At 37.6% G+C, this 18,600-nt stretch overlaps 1 protein-coding gene across 1 annotated transcript in view; it reads left to right on the top strand.

Annotated features, from left to right (window-relative positions):
• Nucleotides 1-547: 547 nt before the first annotated feature.
• Nucleotides 548-18,600, top strand: part of LOC121879003 (non-lysosomal glucosylceramidase-like) — a 30,915-nt gene continuing 12,862 nt past the window's right edge. The window contains exons 1-8 of the mRNA XM_042385453.1: nt 548-797; nt 3,070-3,158; nt 10,821-11,001; nt 14,372-14,534; nt 14,953-15,073; nt 15,948-16,066; nt 17,124-17,244; nt 17,727-17,862. Coding sequence (XP_042241387.1) covers nt 613-797; nt 3,070-3,158; nt 10,821-11,001; nt 14,372-14,534; nt 14,953-15,073; nt 15,948-16,066; nt 17,124-17,244; nt 17,727-17,862 — 1,115 coding nt within the window. The 5' untranslated portion in view covers nt 548-612. The remainder of the gene's footprint in view (nt 798-3,069; nt 3,159-10,820; nt 11,002-14,371; nt 14,535-14,952; nt 15,074-15,947; nt 16,067-17,123; nt 17,245-17,726; nt 17,863-18,600) is intronic.

The raw sequence follows: 18,600 nt of genomic DNA, 5'->3' as shown, positions 1-18,600 counted from the left end.
ATTCAAATTATGCGATAGAATATTATTATAGTTTGACTCAAAATATTATATAATTGTATCAAGAGTTAAAGAGATAAGGATATTCTAATAAATAACGCTAATTATATAGTTAGTCACATTAGGCTAAGGTATCTAGGAACATTTTTCAGGCAGCCATAACACGTTGTCTTGTTACCTGTCGTCTCTCTCAGGGTCTCCAACAGGTATGCACAGGTGAGCCTTGGTCCACGTACTCTGTTACCCTTTCAAGGAAAATAGTCAAAACGGATTTTTTTTACATGATTCTATATTGTGGTGTCTTATTAAAACTGCTTGATCAGGTGTTGGGTAATGGTGTCCCTCAGAATTTTCTCAGAATGTGCATATAGAGGGAAGAAGATAGTTATGATAAATTACGATATTAATGTTAATAATGATAATTACAACAATAATAGTAGTTATTATTTAAATATAAGTGAGTATTTAAAATATTGATAGTAATTTGACAGATTAGGGCGAAATATAGAGATAAAAAGTAATAGGCTCGCGGGTGCTGATGTTGACGTTTATAGTGCGGGTAAGAAGGTCGCGTGACAGAGGCGGCGAGTAGAGACGAGTGAGTAGAGGCGAGTGATGGCGAGCTGGGCGGCGGAGGTGCTACAGAGCGAGGTGGCCGAGGGGAAGAAGCTAGAGAATGCCTCCCGCTTCCCTCGGCATGGCTGGGTGGTGCCGCTTGATCACAGGTTCCCCGAGAGGAGGAACCAGAAGATCCGCCCCAGACTAGGCCAGCTGCCACAACTGATGCCGCTCTTTGTGAGGTGAGTTACTCTGTTAGCTGGAATAATTGATAATAATTTTTTTCTTGGGTGGAAATAGGAATTAGAGAAATGAGGGTGAAGATTCATTTATTGTTATAATAGGAATTTAATAACTAAAATATATTTTTCATGATTTGAAATAACATGAGTTTTATTTTCGTCGCTAATGCTTAGTTAAGGAGATATGACCATGATTTACACAAAATGGTCAGGGCTTTAAAGATGAAGGAAAACATGGATAAAATTCTAAAAAAGACAAATCAACATTTGAAAAACTGACCAAACCTTTTCTGATGAGGAAAAAGTCCCAATACTATGAAAATTCACCTTATCAGGCTAATATTTACAACACATTTGTCACCGTGTAACTTGTTTTGGTGGATCTTTTCTTAATATATTTTCATCACTGAGTTTGGATATGATATTTATTTTTTGGGCAAATGCTTCATAGGCCCCCTAGGCATGTACTACTTCATCTTTCTCAGTGGTGAAACGGTATGGTGATCCAAGCCACACTTGAGGTTATCGTCCGCTCCTTGTTTCAGTGCAACAACTGAGCTGTCGCTAGGAAATTAAGGTTTGGCAGGTTTCTTTGGTTAGGTTGTTGCCATCTGCTGTCAACACTTCGGCCACTTGTGTTTCTAATCGTTGAAGGTTAGATTAGGTTTAATTTAGAAATTACCATATTTTAACACATTTGCCCAAACTACAACTGTCCACTACAAAACACAGTGAAATTGCTGTATTTTTAAATTAATTTTCTTTGAAATTTTGGCAACGGGTGTGTTGTCAATGATTACCCCTTATTTAACTGATGGTGAAGGAAAAGTTATTCCTTTCTTGTTTTTGCATATCTTTAGTGTGTAGTCACGAGGAAGCCATAATGCAACTGATTACTTATAGATGAAATTTTTGTGCATTTATAAATCTCCTGAGAGATAAGAACTGTCCTGTGATAGTCAAAGCAGGTCATATTTGGGAAGCTTACCTGAAAGAGATTTGAATATAATATCCTGCACAAATGTGTTTGGTAAACTTAAAATCTGTCAATATTGTTATATCCTCTTCCTGTCCAGATCACGTCTAATAGACGTAAATACGTTTGGCTATGTATGAAGCCACGTACAGTACACAGAATCACTTTTTGCTCCAAGAGATTCTGTACCCAACCAGAGGACATACACAAAGCCATACAAGCACAGACTCCATGTAAACAGCACAAAGTCTGTCTAGACATCAAGTTGTTATCCCTTGGATCAGCTTACCACTGAAAACATTTAAGTTTATAAAAAATCATTGATCACTATTCAGGTTTAATGATGGGATGCGTTCCTGAAAACCCTAACATTAAGTGAATTTATTACCAAAAGAGGGATAACGATGAAAAATTACCTAAACGAGAACAACGAGGAGTAATATTCGTGGAGATGGCATGTTGCCATTGCTACATGTAATGAAACTACAAAAGCTGTGGAATAATCATTACAATGCTGTACTACAGTACTCTAACGTGACTTAGAAATAAGAAATTATGTAATATGAAACTATAAAATAAGAAAATTGAACAGCACATAAGAGTTCTGTACAGGTATTGCAATGATGCTGCAATATTGTAGCATGTAGTGTACAGAATATTTCGGTCAGGTAAGGCTAGGTTAGGTTTGACAAGATATCATTGTAACACAGAATCCATAGTTTTTCTGACTTCCCTCCCGAGTTTTTCACAGTGAATTGAACATCGATAAACTGAATTTTGACCGATCGTTAAACAAGAAAAGGTGTTAAAAATTTTATATCACTAAACCAAAACATCGTTAAGTAAATGTAGGCAAACGATGGATACCTGTACTGTACCTGCATTATTATTTCTGTAGGTGTGTAGCTATATACTGTATATTGTATTGTAAATGTATAAATTAGAAAATAATGTGTCATTTCAACCTTGAATATGAGCAGAATTTGTTTTGAAAATGCCATGAATTTTATTTCATGTATGTACTGTATTGGCTTGCATCCATGCCTGAGTCAAGCAATCCAGAAGTTCTAGGTTAACACTTATTCCATCTATTAAATATACTGTACCTCACTCTGGGTTAGATACAGTATAGTCACTGTACACTTAACAAACATGATACGTTCCTGAAAACCTGTATGTTAAGCAGATCCACATTAAGCTGATGCTGACTGTACTGCATGCTGTATTGATTATATTTTTTCTTATGTATTTATACTGGGTAGAAATTATGAAAGATAATTTAAATTTTCTCCTCAGATACTTAGTGTGGTATTTATATACAAGAGCAAGAGGGCGGAAGCCTTGGATTGATTGCATTACCATGATGCACGGCAAACAGATGTACGGTGAGTTGACATTTTAACTTTTGACTCCTGGGTTATTTTTTTGTGGTGTACTACAGTATATACAGCATATAAGAGGCTGGGAGTTGATAATTTCCGATAAAACGGTACAGTACTGTAAATATAGTAGGTGTTACAAGAAATATTAATACTTAGACAATAGATATTTTTTAAGAGATGATTTAAAGGAAGAAAGCATAGTCTTTGCTGGGATGGGTGGGGGTAAGTTGTTCCACACCTTCACACCGTGATATTTTATGGAGGTCTGGGACTGAGAGGAGCGCACTGGGGGGGGGGGGGGTCTTAGTAGCTCTGGGTGCCATAAGTTGTATCTCTGATTATTCCGGAACTGGAAATAATTATTGTCAAGCAAGTGATTGATAGATTTGTAAACAAGGAGGGCACAGCAGTAGGTGTTAATATCTTCAAATTTTAAAATTTTCAATATAGCAAATTTCTCGTTTGTGTGATCTGTTTTTTCAAGTAGGTCATTGTCCGTACAACTCTCTTTTGTGCAGTAACCAGAGATAGTGTTTTTAAGAGCCAGAGGCTCCCATAGTGTGTGAACATTCCAAGGATAGCTTTGCATACAGAGGATCCGAGAGCCTGTGCCATTTGGTTGATACTTATGTACCGTGTTCTGGTCTTTGTTGTGCACACTTGATACAGTGGTGTAGATATTTCAGAGGCAAAAGCTAAGCACAACATTCAAACATCAGTGTCTTTGGAAATAATAACTATTGCCTCATATGCAAAATTAGGTATGTGTGAGGCATGTAAGATAATTCTCGTATCGGCTTCCTCTCGTGTACATTTCAATTCATCCACCAGTTCTCAACTTTTTCTGCTGTTATTTTTACACAATCTTCCTCACATGCAACATACATGATTGTATTGCTTTCTGCAAGTTTCCTCCTGCACCTACAGTAGATTCTTTCCACTGAGAAACGAGAAATGTTATAAGGTTCTTTTTGTTTGTTGCGCCATGAAGAAAGTTTGCCCATTGCATGATCTTGGTGCCTTGAGAGATATGTTTGTAAATCAGAACTTCTGAATCTCCAGCCCTATATTCTCACTCTTCATACTTAATAGACACTGGCTTGTACACATCAAATACCACATCCATTCTCCTACATCCTTAACCTTCCCTGAGACTCATAGCCAGCATAGAGTCTGCAATGTCTTTGCATGTTTTCTTGTCACCGGTGACAGTATGAACAAGTGCCATAGCATCAATGATGCAAGCCCGAGGTTTTGGTAACATTTCTGCCTATGGAATATTTTTTTCTACTTTTCTACTTAATGCAGATTTATTCGTTTTGCATGGATGATCTTCTGGATCAGCAATGGACCAAGGAAGAGGCCCAAGTGGATCATGTTGCTGAAGAGATTCCTATCTGCTTTCAATATCACTTCTTTTCCCTGCACTTTTACTGCCTTTGTTTTCTTTTTGAGATCAGAAAATTTCTTCAGGTTTAGCTTTTTAATTCTGCTGTTAAAGTCCTGTTGTTCAGCACTGTTCTGAAGCCTTTTCTCTTTGAAATCTTGATAGCCATTTTCACCCAATTCTCTGGCATGCATAATATCATATACCACATCTTTAGGAGCAGCAACACCAGTTGATAAACTGACGAGATCTGTCACCTGGTCAAATGAATTTATCCAGTTATTTCCCAGCATGTTAACTACTGCATCAGCATCAGCTTTGTCTTTGACTGTGAGATCAGCATGATCACAGTCGGAAGACGTGAGGCCTATCATATCACGGAGATTTTAATTGAAGGACATCATTGTATGCAGAAGAAACCAATATGGCTAACAGCATGGGTACATTATGATGTATAATTATTGTAAATTACTGTGGATAGATATACGAGTACGGCATATTTATTATCTACAAGATGGGAAGTGCATGACTGTATCTCTGAAATCACAAATACAAGGCATAAATATGGTAAAAGGCAGGTTATAGCTACATGACTTGTGACTTCAAACTGCCCATGTAAGTCGTTTGGGTACCCTTCTTTAATATGAATTTTCTCCACTTAAGCTGTATCTATGACACTGATATCATACAGTTTTGAAAAGTAGATATATTAAGCTTCCTAATGGTATATGATAACATTAGTTCCTCCTGGTGGTATCTCGGCCTCCAGTTTTGAGCGTTAGGCCCACCGACTATGGTATGTGTGAATATAATCAATAAGACAGAATCTTTAGTCTAACTTTTATCTTACTGCAAGGAGTAATATTATGGTAATAAGAGTTGTTGGATCATGAAACTGATAATTATTATCCTTGGCCACCTGCACACACTGTAGCAACACTTGCTGATATGATCACCAGTGTACTGTACTACACTAAAATCTAGACTTCCCCATTTCATGCACTGATACCTAGACAACCCCAGAATGAACCATATATGAGCAGAAATTATTAAACAAAGAAAACAAATGAAAAATTGCAGTTGTAAAAGTCCTTCGCCCTTGAAACTATGACTTAATTATATTATTGCCTGCACAGGGTGAATCTACCTGTACTGTATGTGTGAAGGTATTTACAATACTTTTCTGCCCATTACAAAGGCTAATCTGCCTTCTCGTGAGCTGGTGCAAGTTATCACATGGCTGCTGTATTAAAGGTGTTTTAAATGCACGGAATAGCTAACGCGTTTGCTATTCTGTCTGCGCAGATGCTTCTTGAGCGGGAAAAACAAATGCCTTGATTAGGTGTTAGCATGTGCAGTGCCCGAATTGCTAAAAACCAATCAGCAAGTTTCTCCCACTGAAACAGTGTGTAAATACTTGGATCATGGCCGCTTATGGAGAATGTTTTGATTAATATTGAAGAGTTGGGGACATGTAAGGCAATAAAAAACAGTGATATAATAATAAAAATAATTCTATATACGGTAGTACTGTATACTGTATTGGATAGGACCTAAAACAAAGTGTATGGCATGAAAGAATTTAAAAGGATTGCACCTAGCTGAAACCTGTTTTGACTCCGTCAGTTTTTAAGTGGGTGCTGTCCGATTTCATTAGCCGTTGGTGACGTTGGTGTAACAATATTGATAATTACTCAAATATGATTGAAACCTTAATATCATTACTCATAAGATACTTTAAATAAAGGTGAACAAGTTGATTACAGTTCTGTAAGTGCAAAAGTTAAGACTTAGATGAACCTGAAATTTGTCGTATTTCTTGTATAAATATGCGAACACTTAGCCGGGAGAGAAGAAGCGTAGTGGTCAGTGGAGCAGCTGCTCTGGTTGTTACGTGTGGTTTCAGAGTCTGGGAGAAATTACCTTTACAACGGGCCCGATTTTTTGTGTTATTCTTATTTATTGTTGACTGATTGACTTTTTTTCCTTTTTTTGTCTTTCATTCCATAATTTTCTATAAATTTTCTTCACTAATTCTTTCCGTATTGTCTCCAAATAACAGTCCTCCTAATTTTATTGATATAATGTCGTATTTTTTAATGCCTGTCAGGGAATAGCGAACTAGTTGGCTATTGCATGCATCTAAAATGCTTTACAATAAACACCTTAAATTTAGTGCACATTAAGCCTCTTATAGCCTGCCATCCACAAGTCCGCCCCCTCCCACAGAGCAATAACTTGGCTTAATATTCCACAGATTAATGTTTGAATATCTGGTGGGTTTGTTTTGAATAAACTCAGTTTTTGCAACAAATTGTTTTTTTAATGAAGGCATGCAGGAGTTGCTATTGTTTTTATTTGATATGTTGCTTTATATAATTTTTTTACATTAATTGATAATTAGTTCCTGAATGTCAAGATTTGGTGGTAGAAATAGATCTGAGGAATTTGAGTACTGTATAGGTTGTTGAACACATTGTTATTTTTTACACTACAATACTGTGCTGTACAGTATACGAATCATCGTTCATTTTATGCAATTTCAGATTTTGCAAATTTTTATCGAAATGGAACTTCGCATGCTTGAGAAATACATTATTGTATTTTTGTCTTAGATATTCCTTGTTGAATTAGGGATGTGTCTAATATGGCTTGGCATATAATAAGGCAGGAAATATAACAACTCATGTCGTGCTTCTCTCTTTCCATCTCTTCATATTATTACATGTTGTTATAGGCTCCTTCATGTATGTAAAGGTGAATACAGGTACTACACTAATATATATTTTTTTCATCGTGGATCATGAGGCATTATGGCAGGTGATGAGGATGTATAGACTAAGAGGAAATAAATTTGATTACAGTGAAATGGTTCAGTAAGAGTACAGTAGTAAGACATGTGTGTGTGAAGATACAGTACCTGGATGGTCAGTTAGAGCCTTTAGGTGTGGGAGAGTAGGTTGAGACTGGGATGGATGTCTCTGTGGTTGTTCGTCACACAGTACATGGATGAATTGGTGAGGGAAACGAAGACCATGGTAACTGGGACTGGATTAATGCTGGAGCTGGATGATGGCATGAACAGTAGTCATTGTTTGGAGTGATTTTGTGTGGAGGACAAATTGGAACAGCAAGAGGCAGTAGATGGCTTTGACGTGGTGTTTGATGGTCTGGAATTTAGTGCAGAGTTAGGAGAAGGATGGAGTTTGACATACAGAATTTGGGGAAATCATATAAAAAAAACTATGAAATATATATAAACAGGGTGTCTCAGAAAAATGTATTCACACTGCCATACAGACTTTCACGGAGATCTCAGGAATTACGACAGCATCTTTGTCCTCGCTTGTAAGGGACCTCGCACATCAGCAGGGGAAGACAGTGTTGCTGTTGTAATGCAAATATTTGTGTAATCTCCAGGAAAATATGCATTATAGTTTGTAAAAATTTTCTGAAACACCCTGTACAAGGCATCTCAATTATTATATAACACAAGAAATATGGTTTAAGGTCTGAAGACTTCCCAACTCCTCTGTCATAAAATTACCTTTTACTTTAATGATCATTTAGGAGCTGGGCAACATGGAAAATAAAAAAAATCCTCTCTTTTATTGTCAAGGTCATCGCTCTCCTAGCGAAGTGTGAAAACTAGTAGTTAGTACAGTACTGTGGATAGTTATTATTTTATCACGAGTTGAATGGGAATAACTACCCGTGATGTACAGCTGTTTGAGCTTCAAACCAACAATAATCACGTTTTCTGCAAAATGTTGTTCTTATTGTGGGCCAATGCTGTAAAACAAGTTAATGATTACCAAAAACAGCACTCGTCTTACACCCCCCCCATAACCCCCCCAAATGAAATAATAACAAAAAACTCATTTGCCTATCAATATTTATCTTTCCGTACCCTTTTATTGGACAAATATTTATAATATTGTTAAGTATAATAGTGTGTAATAATAAGGAAACACCACTACACTCATACCCCCACCATTAACCTCCCCCCTCCCAACATAATTAACATAAATACAAAGGTGGAGAAAGTTTGTATAATCTTTGGTAAAAACAGTATTATGAAAATAGTATTACAATCTTACTCTGTTTAGTTCCTTCGTTTTATTATCCCTGAAGATCGTAGCAACTTGAAATTACGTAAATCCTGAGGAGTCCGTATAATTTTAATGGCCTCGTCATAATCAATCACTTACTGATCGAAGTCTTTCTCTGCCCTCTCTAAAAATCGCCACACAGATTCTTCATCGACTAAATCATTGATTATTGATGCCGGCAACAGTCCAGTTTCATTATAAGACTGAGGTATGGGCTCACTTTCACTAGCATTCGTTGGGTCAGGCTCACTTTCATCACTATCAAAGTCAATGCTAGTCTCGGCACTGTCCACTTCTACCCCCCATAGTCTGTAGTTCTTGTTGTGATACATTAGTGTCACTGTTTGTGTTACCATTAGACACACTTTCATCATTTTCATCTTCACTTTCATCGTCATTATTGCCGTCAGTGCATGTCACGTAACTCTGTACTTGATCACAGTCTGCAAAAAGTTCTTGTGATGCATAGCAGTCACTTTTTGTATTATGAGTAGAGTCAGTTTCATCTATTTCAAGCTCACTTTCACCGTCATTATCATCGTCAATGCATGCCACATTGTCTTTTAACTCGTCATGGTTGGCAAAAAGATCTTTGGATGCTTTGTAGCACTCTAAAAAGTTATTCTGTTCGTTCAAAGTGTTATTGTCAGTATGATAATCACTTACATCATGCTGTGAGTCACTTTCTTTGTCGACAGGTAAGTCATCATAGTCTCTAAAAAGATCTTCCGATGGTTCATAACGTGATGTATGTTTTTTTTCTACAATCATGCACATCACCTGCACCATCGCCAGTAGCACTTGTATCACCATAATCAACACTAAATTCAACGCCAAAATCACTATCACCAAGCATTACTGGGGTGTCCACGTGAGCATTGGCGTCAACCACACGCTCAGGAATAATGGGCTCCTGAACGCACAACAAAAGGCCTGGCCTCACTCGAGTCTTGCTCTAATATCGGTCAGACATTGCAAAGCACTTCTCACACCCGTGGAACACGAATAACGTCAATGTTACACCGAAAAGTTATAAAAAATAACAGTAGAACGTACACTTAACCTCCTGATGCTAAAATACGCGCGAAAACTGAGGAGGAGACAGCATCTGGGCGTGCGGGTTGGCCGAGGAGCTGTGACGTAGCAAGGGGAAATCCATTGTGATTGGCTACCTCGGGGGATATGGTCCGAGGGAGGTGCACTGTCATCGGCTCACGCTCCTCTTGCTCCGAACGGTATGTTGCCACTTTTTGGAACTGAGCTCACAGCCAGATACATAGCTCCAGGCCTGAGGCAAAATCACACCTTATTTTTGAAGGACTTTCTACCATATTTCTATTCTAGCTAGAGGGTTACATCCAACGCCAACATGTAGGAACGGTGAAATAATGATATCCATCCAAAAACGCATTTTGACCGGGGTGTCGCTTCACCCCCTCATATTCAAAGACCATAGAGTATAGATAGGAAAACTCGGCTGAATCGAACTGAAGCCGTTGTGCACCAAAAGGATGCCAGGTACTTCCGAAATATCACCATTTATTAAGCGAGCAGAAAATTATGGTAAGTTTAATGAAGAGATACTGATTCATTTTTATGTTATACAGTACAGTATTATTTACTAGTCCCCATGAACCGTATCATATATGGGCAGCTCTCTATTCTTTGCAAAGTTGTCTTTTTTCGGGTTTCACAATACAATCATTAATTCCAATTTATATACAGGGTGTATAAATACGTAGTATACATTAGTCATTTTATATCCATAAAAAGTTGTGGCTGAATCCATAAGCCAGGCCAACATACAAAGTTGACGTGGACATCTTGACATGGCCATTTAGGTTAATGTAACAGTAGACTATACATTGGCAATTTGTGGGTCACTGCTGCCATGGCGTAAACAAATAGACGACCAGCACCATCTCTACGTTGATCGGTGAGCACGTGTTCGTCTATGAGTTAGTTTATCTAAGGTCCCAGGTAGTAATTTCTCAGCCATAATTTGAGTTTTCCTATCTTTACTCTCTGGTTTGTTTGTGCAAAGATAAGTCAACTTATATTTGAGAATCATAAAGTTTTCTAAGATTAATTTAAATGATATTTTTACCATTACCAAATTTGAAGATTTATGTTTACAGTATTTAATATTGCATAATTTTCTTTTAGGAGTTCCATTGGGTGGCATTGGCTCTGGTACAATTGGTCGTGGATTCCGTGGAGAATTTTGTCGATATCAAATGGTCCCTGGCATCTATGAGTACCAAACAGTGATGGCAAATCAGTTCATTGTGACAATCCGTGATCCGAAAGGACACACACTCTACCAGAAAGTATTATCAACACACAGGTAAATGGGAGTGGATGTATCCCGTAACATAGTCATATTTACACTCTGACTTAATTATTGTCACCACTTATTAGCTTCCTAGCCATTTGGGCAGTTGGTCTCTTCTTTGTTACTCTGTTATGACTTTTAGTGTCCAGTGTTAGTACAGGAGGAAATCTGAGTACACCAGAGAAAACTTGCCATGTTTGGTAATGTCAAACTGGATAACGCTCTCACATCTGCCCAGGCCCTGGACACAGTACAGTAGTGAGGGGGTAAGTGTGTTACCGCTGTGCAGGGTACACCAACACCCCCATCCTAATTATATATCACGGTAGTCATTTTTACTCTCTGACCTGGTTGTTGTTACATGATAGTACAGTACAGTATTAATAAGCTGTCATGAGCTAAAATGAATTACTGGAGGGCAGTTCCATAATCATTACATTTTCTTACTGACCATATTACTGTTGGAAAATGAAGAGGACTTGATGGTGGCATGGAGTCAAGGTTGATCATAGGGGGACCAGCTCCAATAAGGATAAGAACTGCTGGCTTAGCATTTCATACTGTTCACTTTGTTTCAAACCTTGTCTGGTTTTTTGTAAGTACAGGTATAAAATTATTGATGTATTTCACTTGTGTTTATTAATGACTTATAATGGGGGGACCGGTAGTAGAAGCGGTACCGTTCTTGCCTTGCAAGCGAGATGTCACGGGTTCGATTCCCGGGCCGGAGGAAGTTGTTTGGACTTACTTCCTAGCCCCCATTAGTCCCTGTTCACCTAGCAGTAAAGTAGGTACCTATTGTAAGTCGAAAGTTGCGAGTTCGTATTCAGGGAGTTGTTGGAGCTTCCAATAACTTGATGATATAAACCACTGACTCTTCAGGCTACTACGCCCTTGACTCTTCAGGCTTCTACTCCCTTAACTCATGAGACATAAAGGCAAACATAAACTTAGCATGCTTCCCTGTTGGGCGCTGTAAACGCTTCTGCGCTTCTCCTTACACAAGGATGTAGGGGAGTGCCCAATAAAAAAAAAAAAGACTTATAATCACTGTGTACACCAAAACTGTTCATTAAAAACATGTTTTGTAGCATTTTAATCATGTGAATGATTGTATTACAACAACAACTTTGCCTTCATTTGTTGATGTGCGGGGTCTTCCATAATTGAGGACAATGTTACTGTTGTAATACAAGCATTCACCCGAAAATCTGTAGGGCAGTGGGTAATAAATTTTCTGAGATACCCTGTAGATTTCTTCTTGATGTAATAAACCTAAAGGTCTGACAACTCTTCGAACACAGCATGCAGCGATAGATCTCAAAGCCAACATATCATACGAAACTGATACAAGAAAGTTCTCTCTCACTCAGAATGATAGACCTATGGCACAGTCTCCTTACTTATGTGGTGGTAGGAAGAGCTGTACCACTTTTTAAAATAAACTTAGAGAAATAAGGGCATCGTTATCATTCCAGCCTGGGGGCTACTTTTCTCTAACTTTGCCAGTAATATCTCCATCACCCGGAATCCCTCAAACCCGGAACTCTCCAATAGCCAGAATAGAAATTTTCTCCGAAAATCGTTTCCCAAGCCAGAATTTTCCTGAAAATTCTGATAAAAATTTCCCGATACCCAAAAAATTCTGGGGATGGGGGAGTTATTTTCGGATTTGAGAGATGAAAATCAGGCGCATTTTCTGGAAATTCTGAGAAAAATTTACCGTTACCCGGAAAATTCCGGGGATGAGGGATATTTTTTTATGTTCGAGAGATGATGTAGTGGGCAATTCCTGGAACTTCCGAGAAAATTTTTCCGTTACCCGGAAAATTCTGGGGAGAAGGGATTTTTTTTCCGGCTTTGAGAGAGTCATCTCGTTACCCGTAAATCTCTCATTCCTGGAAGTGCTCTGCACCAATTGATCCAGGTAACGGAGATATCACTGTATTAGATGTGGTAATCACAGGGTTAATCTGGGTGGACTGTATGGAATGGCAGCTGTGTTGACACACGCATTATGGGCCGTTGATTTATGGCAAAAACAGAATCGTCGTATTAAGATGATTGGCATTTGGTGCTGCGAATTTAAAGCTGTGAGCCAAGAATCATACTAAGAATGGAAATTCGGTGATTGGTAGACACTAGAGTAAGACACAAGGTTGGTGGAGCCTCAAATTAATTTGGCCCCTCACTCACACTTACAATGCCACAGCTTGGCTCACCACTCACTTTGCACCACCACAACCATGTTGTTTGTCGCTATAACCACCTCTTGCATCACAACAATAACAATCAGCACTCAGCAGATGCCAGTTACACTTCACAGTCTCACAACTCACCACCCATGATGAGAAATATTTTTTATTTTTTTTTATTTTTGGTTTTATTAGATTTTTTTTAACATTCATGTTTTTTGTGGTACTGTAGAAGTCGTGCCCTCGATTTCCTAAATGCCTCGATTATTGGGTAACTCGTTGGTGGTTTTCTTCATGGAGGAACAGGTTGTCTGAGGCAGGGGATAGTGTTTGTGTGTATGCAGAGTTCTATCTCTCATATTTTTTAATTGTTGATGGTCTAGTGTAACTACTAACCTTGTTCCGTGCTTAAAAATGCTTTCTAGTTGAAGTGCAGCAACACATTATTACATCAACATCCCTGTGGTTTTACAACATTTCCATCCATTGGATCTTGTCAAAGGAAGGGGTTTATTTAATGAGGTGCTTAACAAGTCTTGGACCTAGTTAATCATCTCAAGTACCTTTAGTGTAAGTAGGATGTGTGGATTAAATAACCACTAATTGTGGCATGGCAGTAGTCATGTGTCTTAACTCCTCATAATGGAACAATGTATTAACAACAAACACTTCAGTGGAACTTTTGGAATATCAACCCAGGAATCCTAGACTACCCAAAAGTTTAGGTTGGTGAATGTCTTGATGCTTCATTCACAAGTAAATACATTACAGTGCAACAAACAAGTCTTATGCTTACATCAAGTTTTAATATTCTTCTTTGGCCAGCCTCAAAACTAACAAGTAAGCAAGCAAGCTTTTGAGTCCTGTATTCCAAGTAAATATTATATTGTGGTTAATTTTTTTTGCATTTTTAGGAACTTGGTTAAGGTGCTGACCTTATAACCAGTCAGTCTTATAAGAAGCTATATAATATTAAAACTGGAAAAGTTTGGTAGTGTGGTAGTGAAGGAAACATGACTAAGAGATGGAGCTTTATTCCTGACCTTTTATCACTAGACTTTTACAAAGGAAAAGTAGTGACGAAACTTCAGGAATCGACCTCCATCTCTTAGCCATGTTTCCTTCACTGTCACACTACCATCTGTCCATATGAACAATGTGGATAACTTTGATTTATTTTCTTTCAGTAAATCCAAGAAGGGCCTTGGATCATGGGACTGGGGCTTCAGTGGTGCAGATGGCCTCTACTGTGGTCTCTACCCTCGCTCATGGACGGTCTATAATATTAAAGAGCAGAGCATTAGACTAATATGTCGTCAGATTTCACCTGTAATACCTCACAATTATAAGGTTAGTTTCAGTTCTTTAAAGTACTACTGTATATTCACCAAAATATTTCATTTTATGATTGTGTTGCATTTAATAAACTGATGCTTCTTATATGCAGGGATGCCAGAGCACTGATCCAGCACCTCCTGAGGGATGTTTATTTTGCTGACAGCTTGACAGTAAAATTAAACAGACCGAGATGGAAGTACATGATTCATCTTGTGACATTAAATAATAATGTTTGTTATACCAAGACCCAGGTTCCTAGTTTCAGTGGTTATATAACCTCACATTATACAGCCACTGAGCAGCAGCACAGCACCTCTAGACACAACCAGCCATTTGTCTTAAAGCACTCAATATGATAGATTGTTTTAAAACTTTTGCTTCCTTGAAAATGATAAAATTCCAGTGAAGTAACTTTTATGCTGTGTTTCAGGACTCGTGTTTACCTATTGGTGTGTTTGTGTGGAATATAGAAAATCACAACTCGGAACCAAGAGATGTATCAATTGCATTCACTTTCAAGAATGGAACTGGAGGAAGTGAAGATAAAAATGGTAGGTGTTTAAGTAAGAAAATTTTCAGAGGAGATAAATGGAAAGCAGATTGCTGAACTGCCATTTTATAGCTGAAGGAAGGAAACTAATGACCCATAAGATATATACTGTACACTAGAACTCTCCTTGTTATGTAGTACAATGGAATCTCCCTTGTTACACTATACAGGTACATTAGAACAGCCCCTGTTAAAGGCTGCTGTTTTCCAGGTGAACCAATTTCAAAGTAAAATCCCAAACTCCACCTTTCTGCTCATCTCCAGGCTCAATTTCAACACTCATCTCTTCAAAACTGTAGTTTTGAAGATGGGACATATGCCAAATATAGCATGGTGTCTGGGGGTTAAAACATAAAGTGTGGGCATCGCTAGGCTACTCCACACCCATAGCTACAGAAATGGAGCACAAGGAACATGAAATGTCCACTGATAGTGGCCTCTTCCCCTACACTGATGGTGGCCACTGTTTTAGGGTTACAAGAATTGATGATTTTGGAGAAATACACTTGAGTTATGAGGGATTTCATTGTCTTATATATAACAAACATTAGCCAGAATGCTATTTGTTTCACAAGTACTGCTCTCTCTGGAGTTGTATTACAAGTTAATTATTCTGTTTTCAATGAAGTTTTGGTGCCTGATCTATCTCTTGAGAAATTTACATCAGTAACCCTTCCATAACAACCAACATTTTAGTAAAATGCAGTAGCACAAATTGCTTGACTTTCAATATGAGAACTTTTTCCCATGGTAGACTCCTTTTTATATTTTACATTACCCTTCCGACTCTCAGGTTCTGCATCTAACATTTAGAAATTATCTTGTATTCCAACTCCTTTACTTAATAATTTTTAAGATGGTTACTTTGTTTTCAGGTGAGTGTTGGAGTGAAGTGTTTGAACGTGTGCATGAAGACACTAAGGCTAAAGGTGTTGTGTTGCATCAGACACTCAGAAGTGTAAATCTCCGTTACTGTTTAGCTGTTAAAGAACAGGTTAGTGTTTACAATATATTTTGTAGATCTTTATCATATTAATTTACTTTTGTTTTAAAGCGCAAGTAACAGTTCATATGTCACATAGTTAATAATTATAGTGTTTTGTTTTTGTTTTCTTCAAAATCTTCAGATGTTTCCACATTATTTTTCCCCTTTTGTTTTAACACAAATGGTATTATATCACATTGACATTAATTGCTTTATTTCACCCCAAAGTTCAGGGGATAAATCAGTGATGTTTTCCCTCAGTGACAAGTTTTGTTTCTGCTTGATGACTTTTATTGACACAATGGATTTATATCGGTTGTTAATAAGAATGTTTTATTTCATAAGTTTTTGCTTGAGGTTATGGGAAAACTGTTAGCCTGTCTGTCAATCCTCATTCTGTCTTATATTGTCTACATCACCTTGAAACTAACACCAAGCAAGGTTCAGACATGTGTAATGTTGGACTCTGATATTGTGAGTTTGAACAAAAAAATCTAGCAGCAGAAATCCCATTACTGTACATTTATATGATAATGAAATATTTTTCCTCTCGACTTACCCATTGGGGGTATATTTTTTACTTTGCAAAACCCTTGAAAAACCATGGACAGACAGACACACTGTAAAGATGTTTGGGCATTCCTCTTGGCCCCCCAGGTGCTTGAGAATTTGGGTTTTATCACGCGACCAATAACTTTTTGATGACCCGTTCTAAACAGTAGGAAATATTGGTAAGAGATACAAACTATCTGTTTCCTGATGATATGTTTGTCCTGTGTTTCACACCCTAACTACATGATGTACAGTACTTGTATATCCAAATAATTTATAACAACACACTCTATTGTAGTTGTATGAACTTGTAAGAAGCTGGATCAAGCAGTATGGCTACCAGTTGCTATAATACATTGACCATTTCAGGTACAGAGGCTTTTTGGTTTATTAATGTTGGATATTAAAGCTTTTTTTGTAGGTACTGTACTACATCTTACCAGAATCATCATTAACTTCTTTTTTGATGAAATAATAGAAGAAAAAAAAAACTAAATGTCTTAATTGCTTACAGCCTGGGGTCTCGGTATCAAACTGTCCGGGATTTGACCCACTAGGGCCGGGTGACACTGTTTGGAATGACCTGAAGTTGGACGGGGAGTTGGATCCAAGAGATGTACCATTAACCAAGACAAGTAGGTTCCCAATCTCTTTGTCTCTATGTTACAATGGTTGTTGCAGTACAGTTATGTTAACACATGATATACCTCTTCTAAGTAAAGAATATCATTCACACCACAATGACTCATACCAGTACACTTTGCCTCTCTACACACCTGTAATATAGATAGTCTTGGATATAATCCCTAGTTATTCACAAGGCCTGGCAGTACGTGGTCTTGTGTTTGGTTCTGTCGCTATTTGTACAGTATATCACCAAAGTATCTGAAAATTGAATAAACCAGATTTGTTAAAACTGCAGACTTACAGATACAGTAACTACTTGGGACAAAGTTCTGAAATGTATAGTACACTTGGACAAAGATCAAATTTTATGCCCACTGCTTATAGACAAGGCACATCAAAAAGATGTTGCTAATGGCTCATTAGACATGGCTCTAGATTTTTTGTTTAATTCTCAATATGTAAATTATCTTTATTTTCCTATGCTTCATAGGGAAGGGTGAAGAAAGAGCAGTTGCAGTGTGTGGAAAATGTAGTATTAGTGCAAATAGCTCAGGAATGATAGAGATGGTCCTCACCTGGGATATGCCCCAAATTGTGTTCAAGAGCAGAGGAGTAACACACACCAGGTAAGAATGTATACATGTGCTCATGTCTGTACACAGTGTTTATACTCAGTTGGATTACCAATTAAACTGCAGGTTGACCTCAGTTTATGGAAGGGTAGCGTCTCAATTTATATTTTTTTGTAAATTGAAAACCCGTAATTTGAAGTGGGTTTTCCCACTGACTACTGTACCAATATTAATTTGGAGATACATTCACATGAAAAAAAATCTCCAACAGGCAATCAAATGATTTTAAATATATTTTTAAGTCGTTTTTATATTTCCCATCTTTGTCTGGTGTAGCTTCATTGTCAGTAACATTCTCCTCTTGTGCTGAGCCCTTATGTGCTCTGTGCTGGGGTAGAAGCAAAGTAGAATCACTCAGAATTTTAATTAATTTCTGGTTCCCTTATTTGGTCAACACTGCTTACTGTCCTCATTCAGTACAGGACACTCCTAGATGTCTGTTTCTCTTCTGAAGTTATGAAAAAAAAAAGAAAAAAGAACTTCTGTGATGCTGGAATTTTCATCTGTAAATTAATTTCATGGAGAAAATTTAATTTCATATGTGAAAATCCTTAAGTTGGATTTGACCTGTCATGTTCTTTTAATTATGCTCAGTCCATTTATTAACATATAGTTCTTGCATGTGCTCGTACACCTCCAACCATCACTTGACTTAAGAAAGGCCATTTCATACAGCAAACACTGTAACTCTTACACTATTTTTTATTGCAGTATTAAAGCACAAACTATATG

Source organism: Homarus americanus, unplaced genomic scaffold, assembly GCF_018991925.1.
Source record: "Homarus americanus isolate GMGI-L3 unplaced genomic scaffold, GMGI_Hamer_2.0 scaffold4060, whole genome shotgun sequence".
NCBI lineage: Eukaryota > Metazoa > Arthropoda > Malacostraca > Decapoda > Nephropidae > Homarus > Homarus americanus.
Note: the sequence above shows the minus strand (reverse complement) of the source record. Positions and strands in the feature narration are given on the sequence as shown.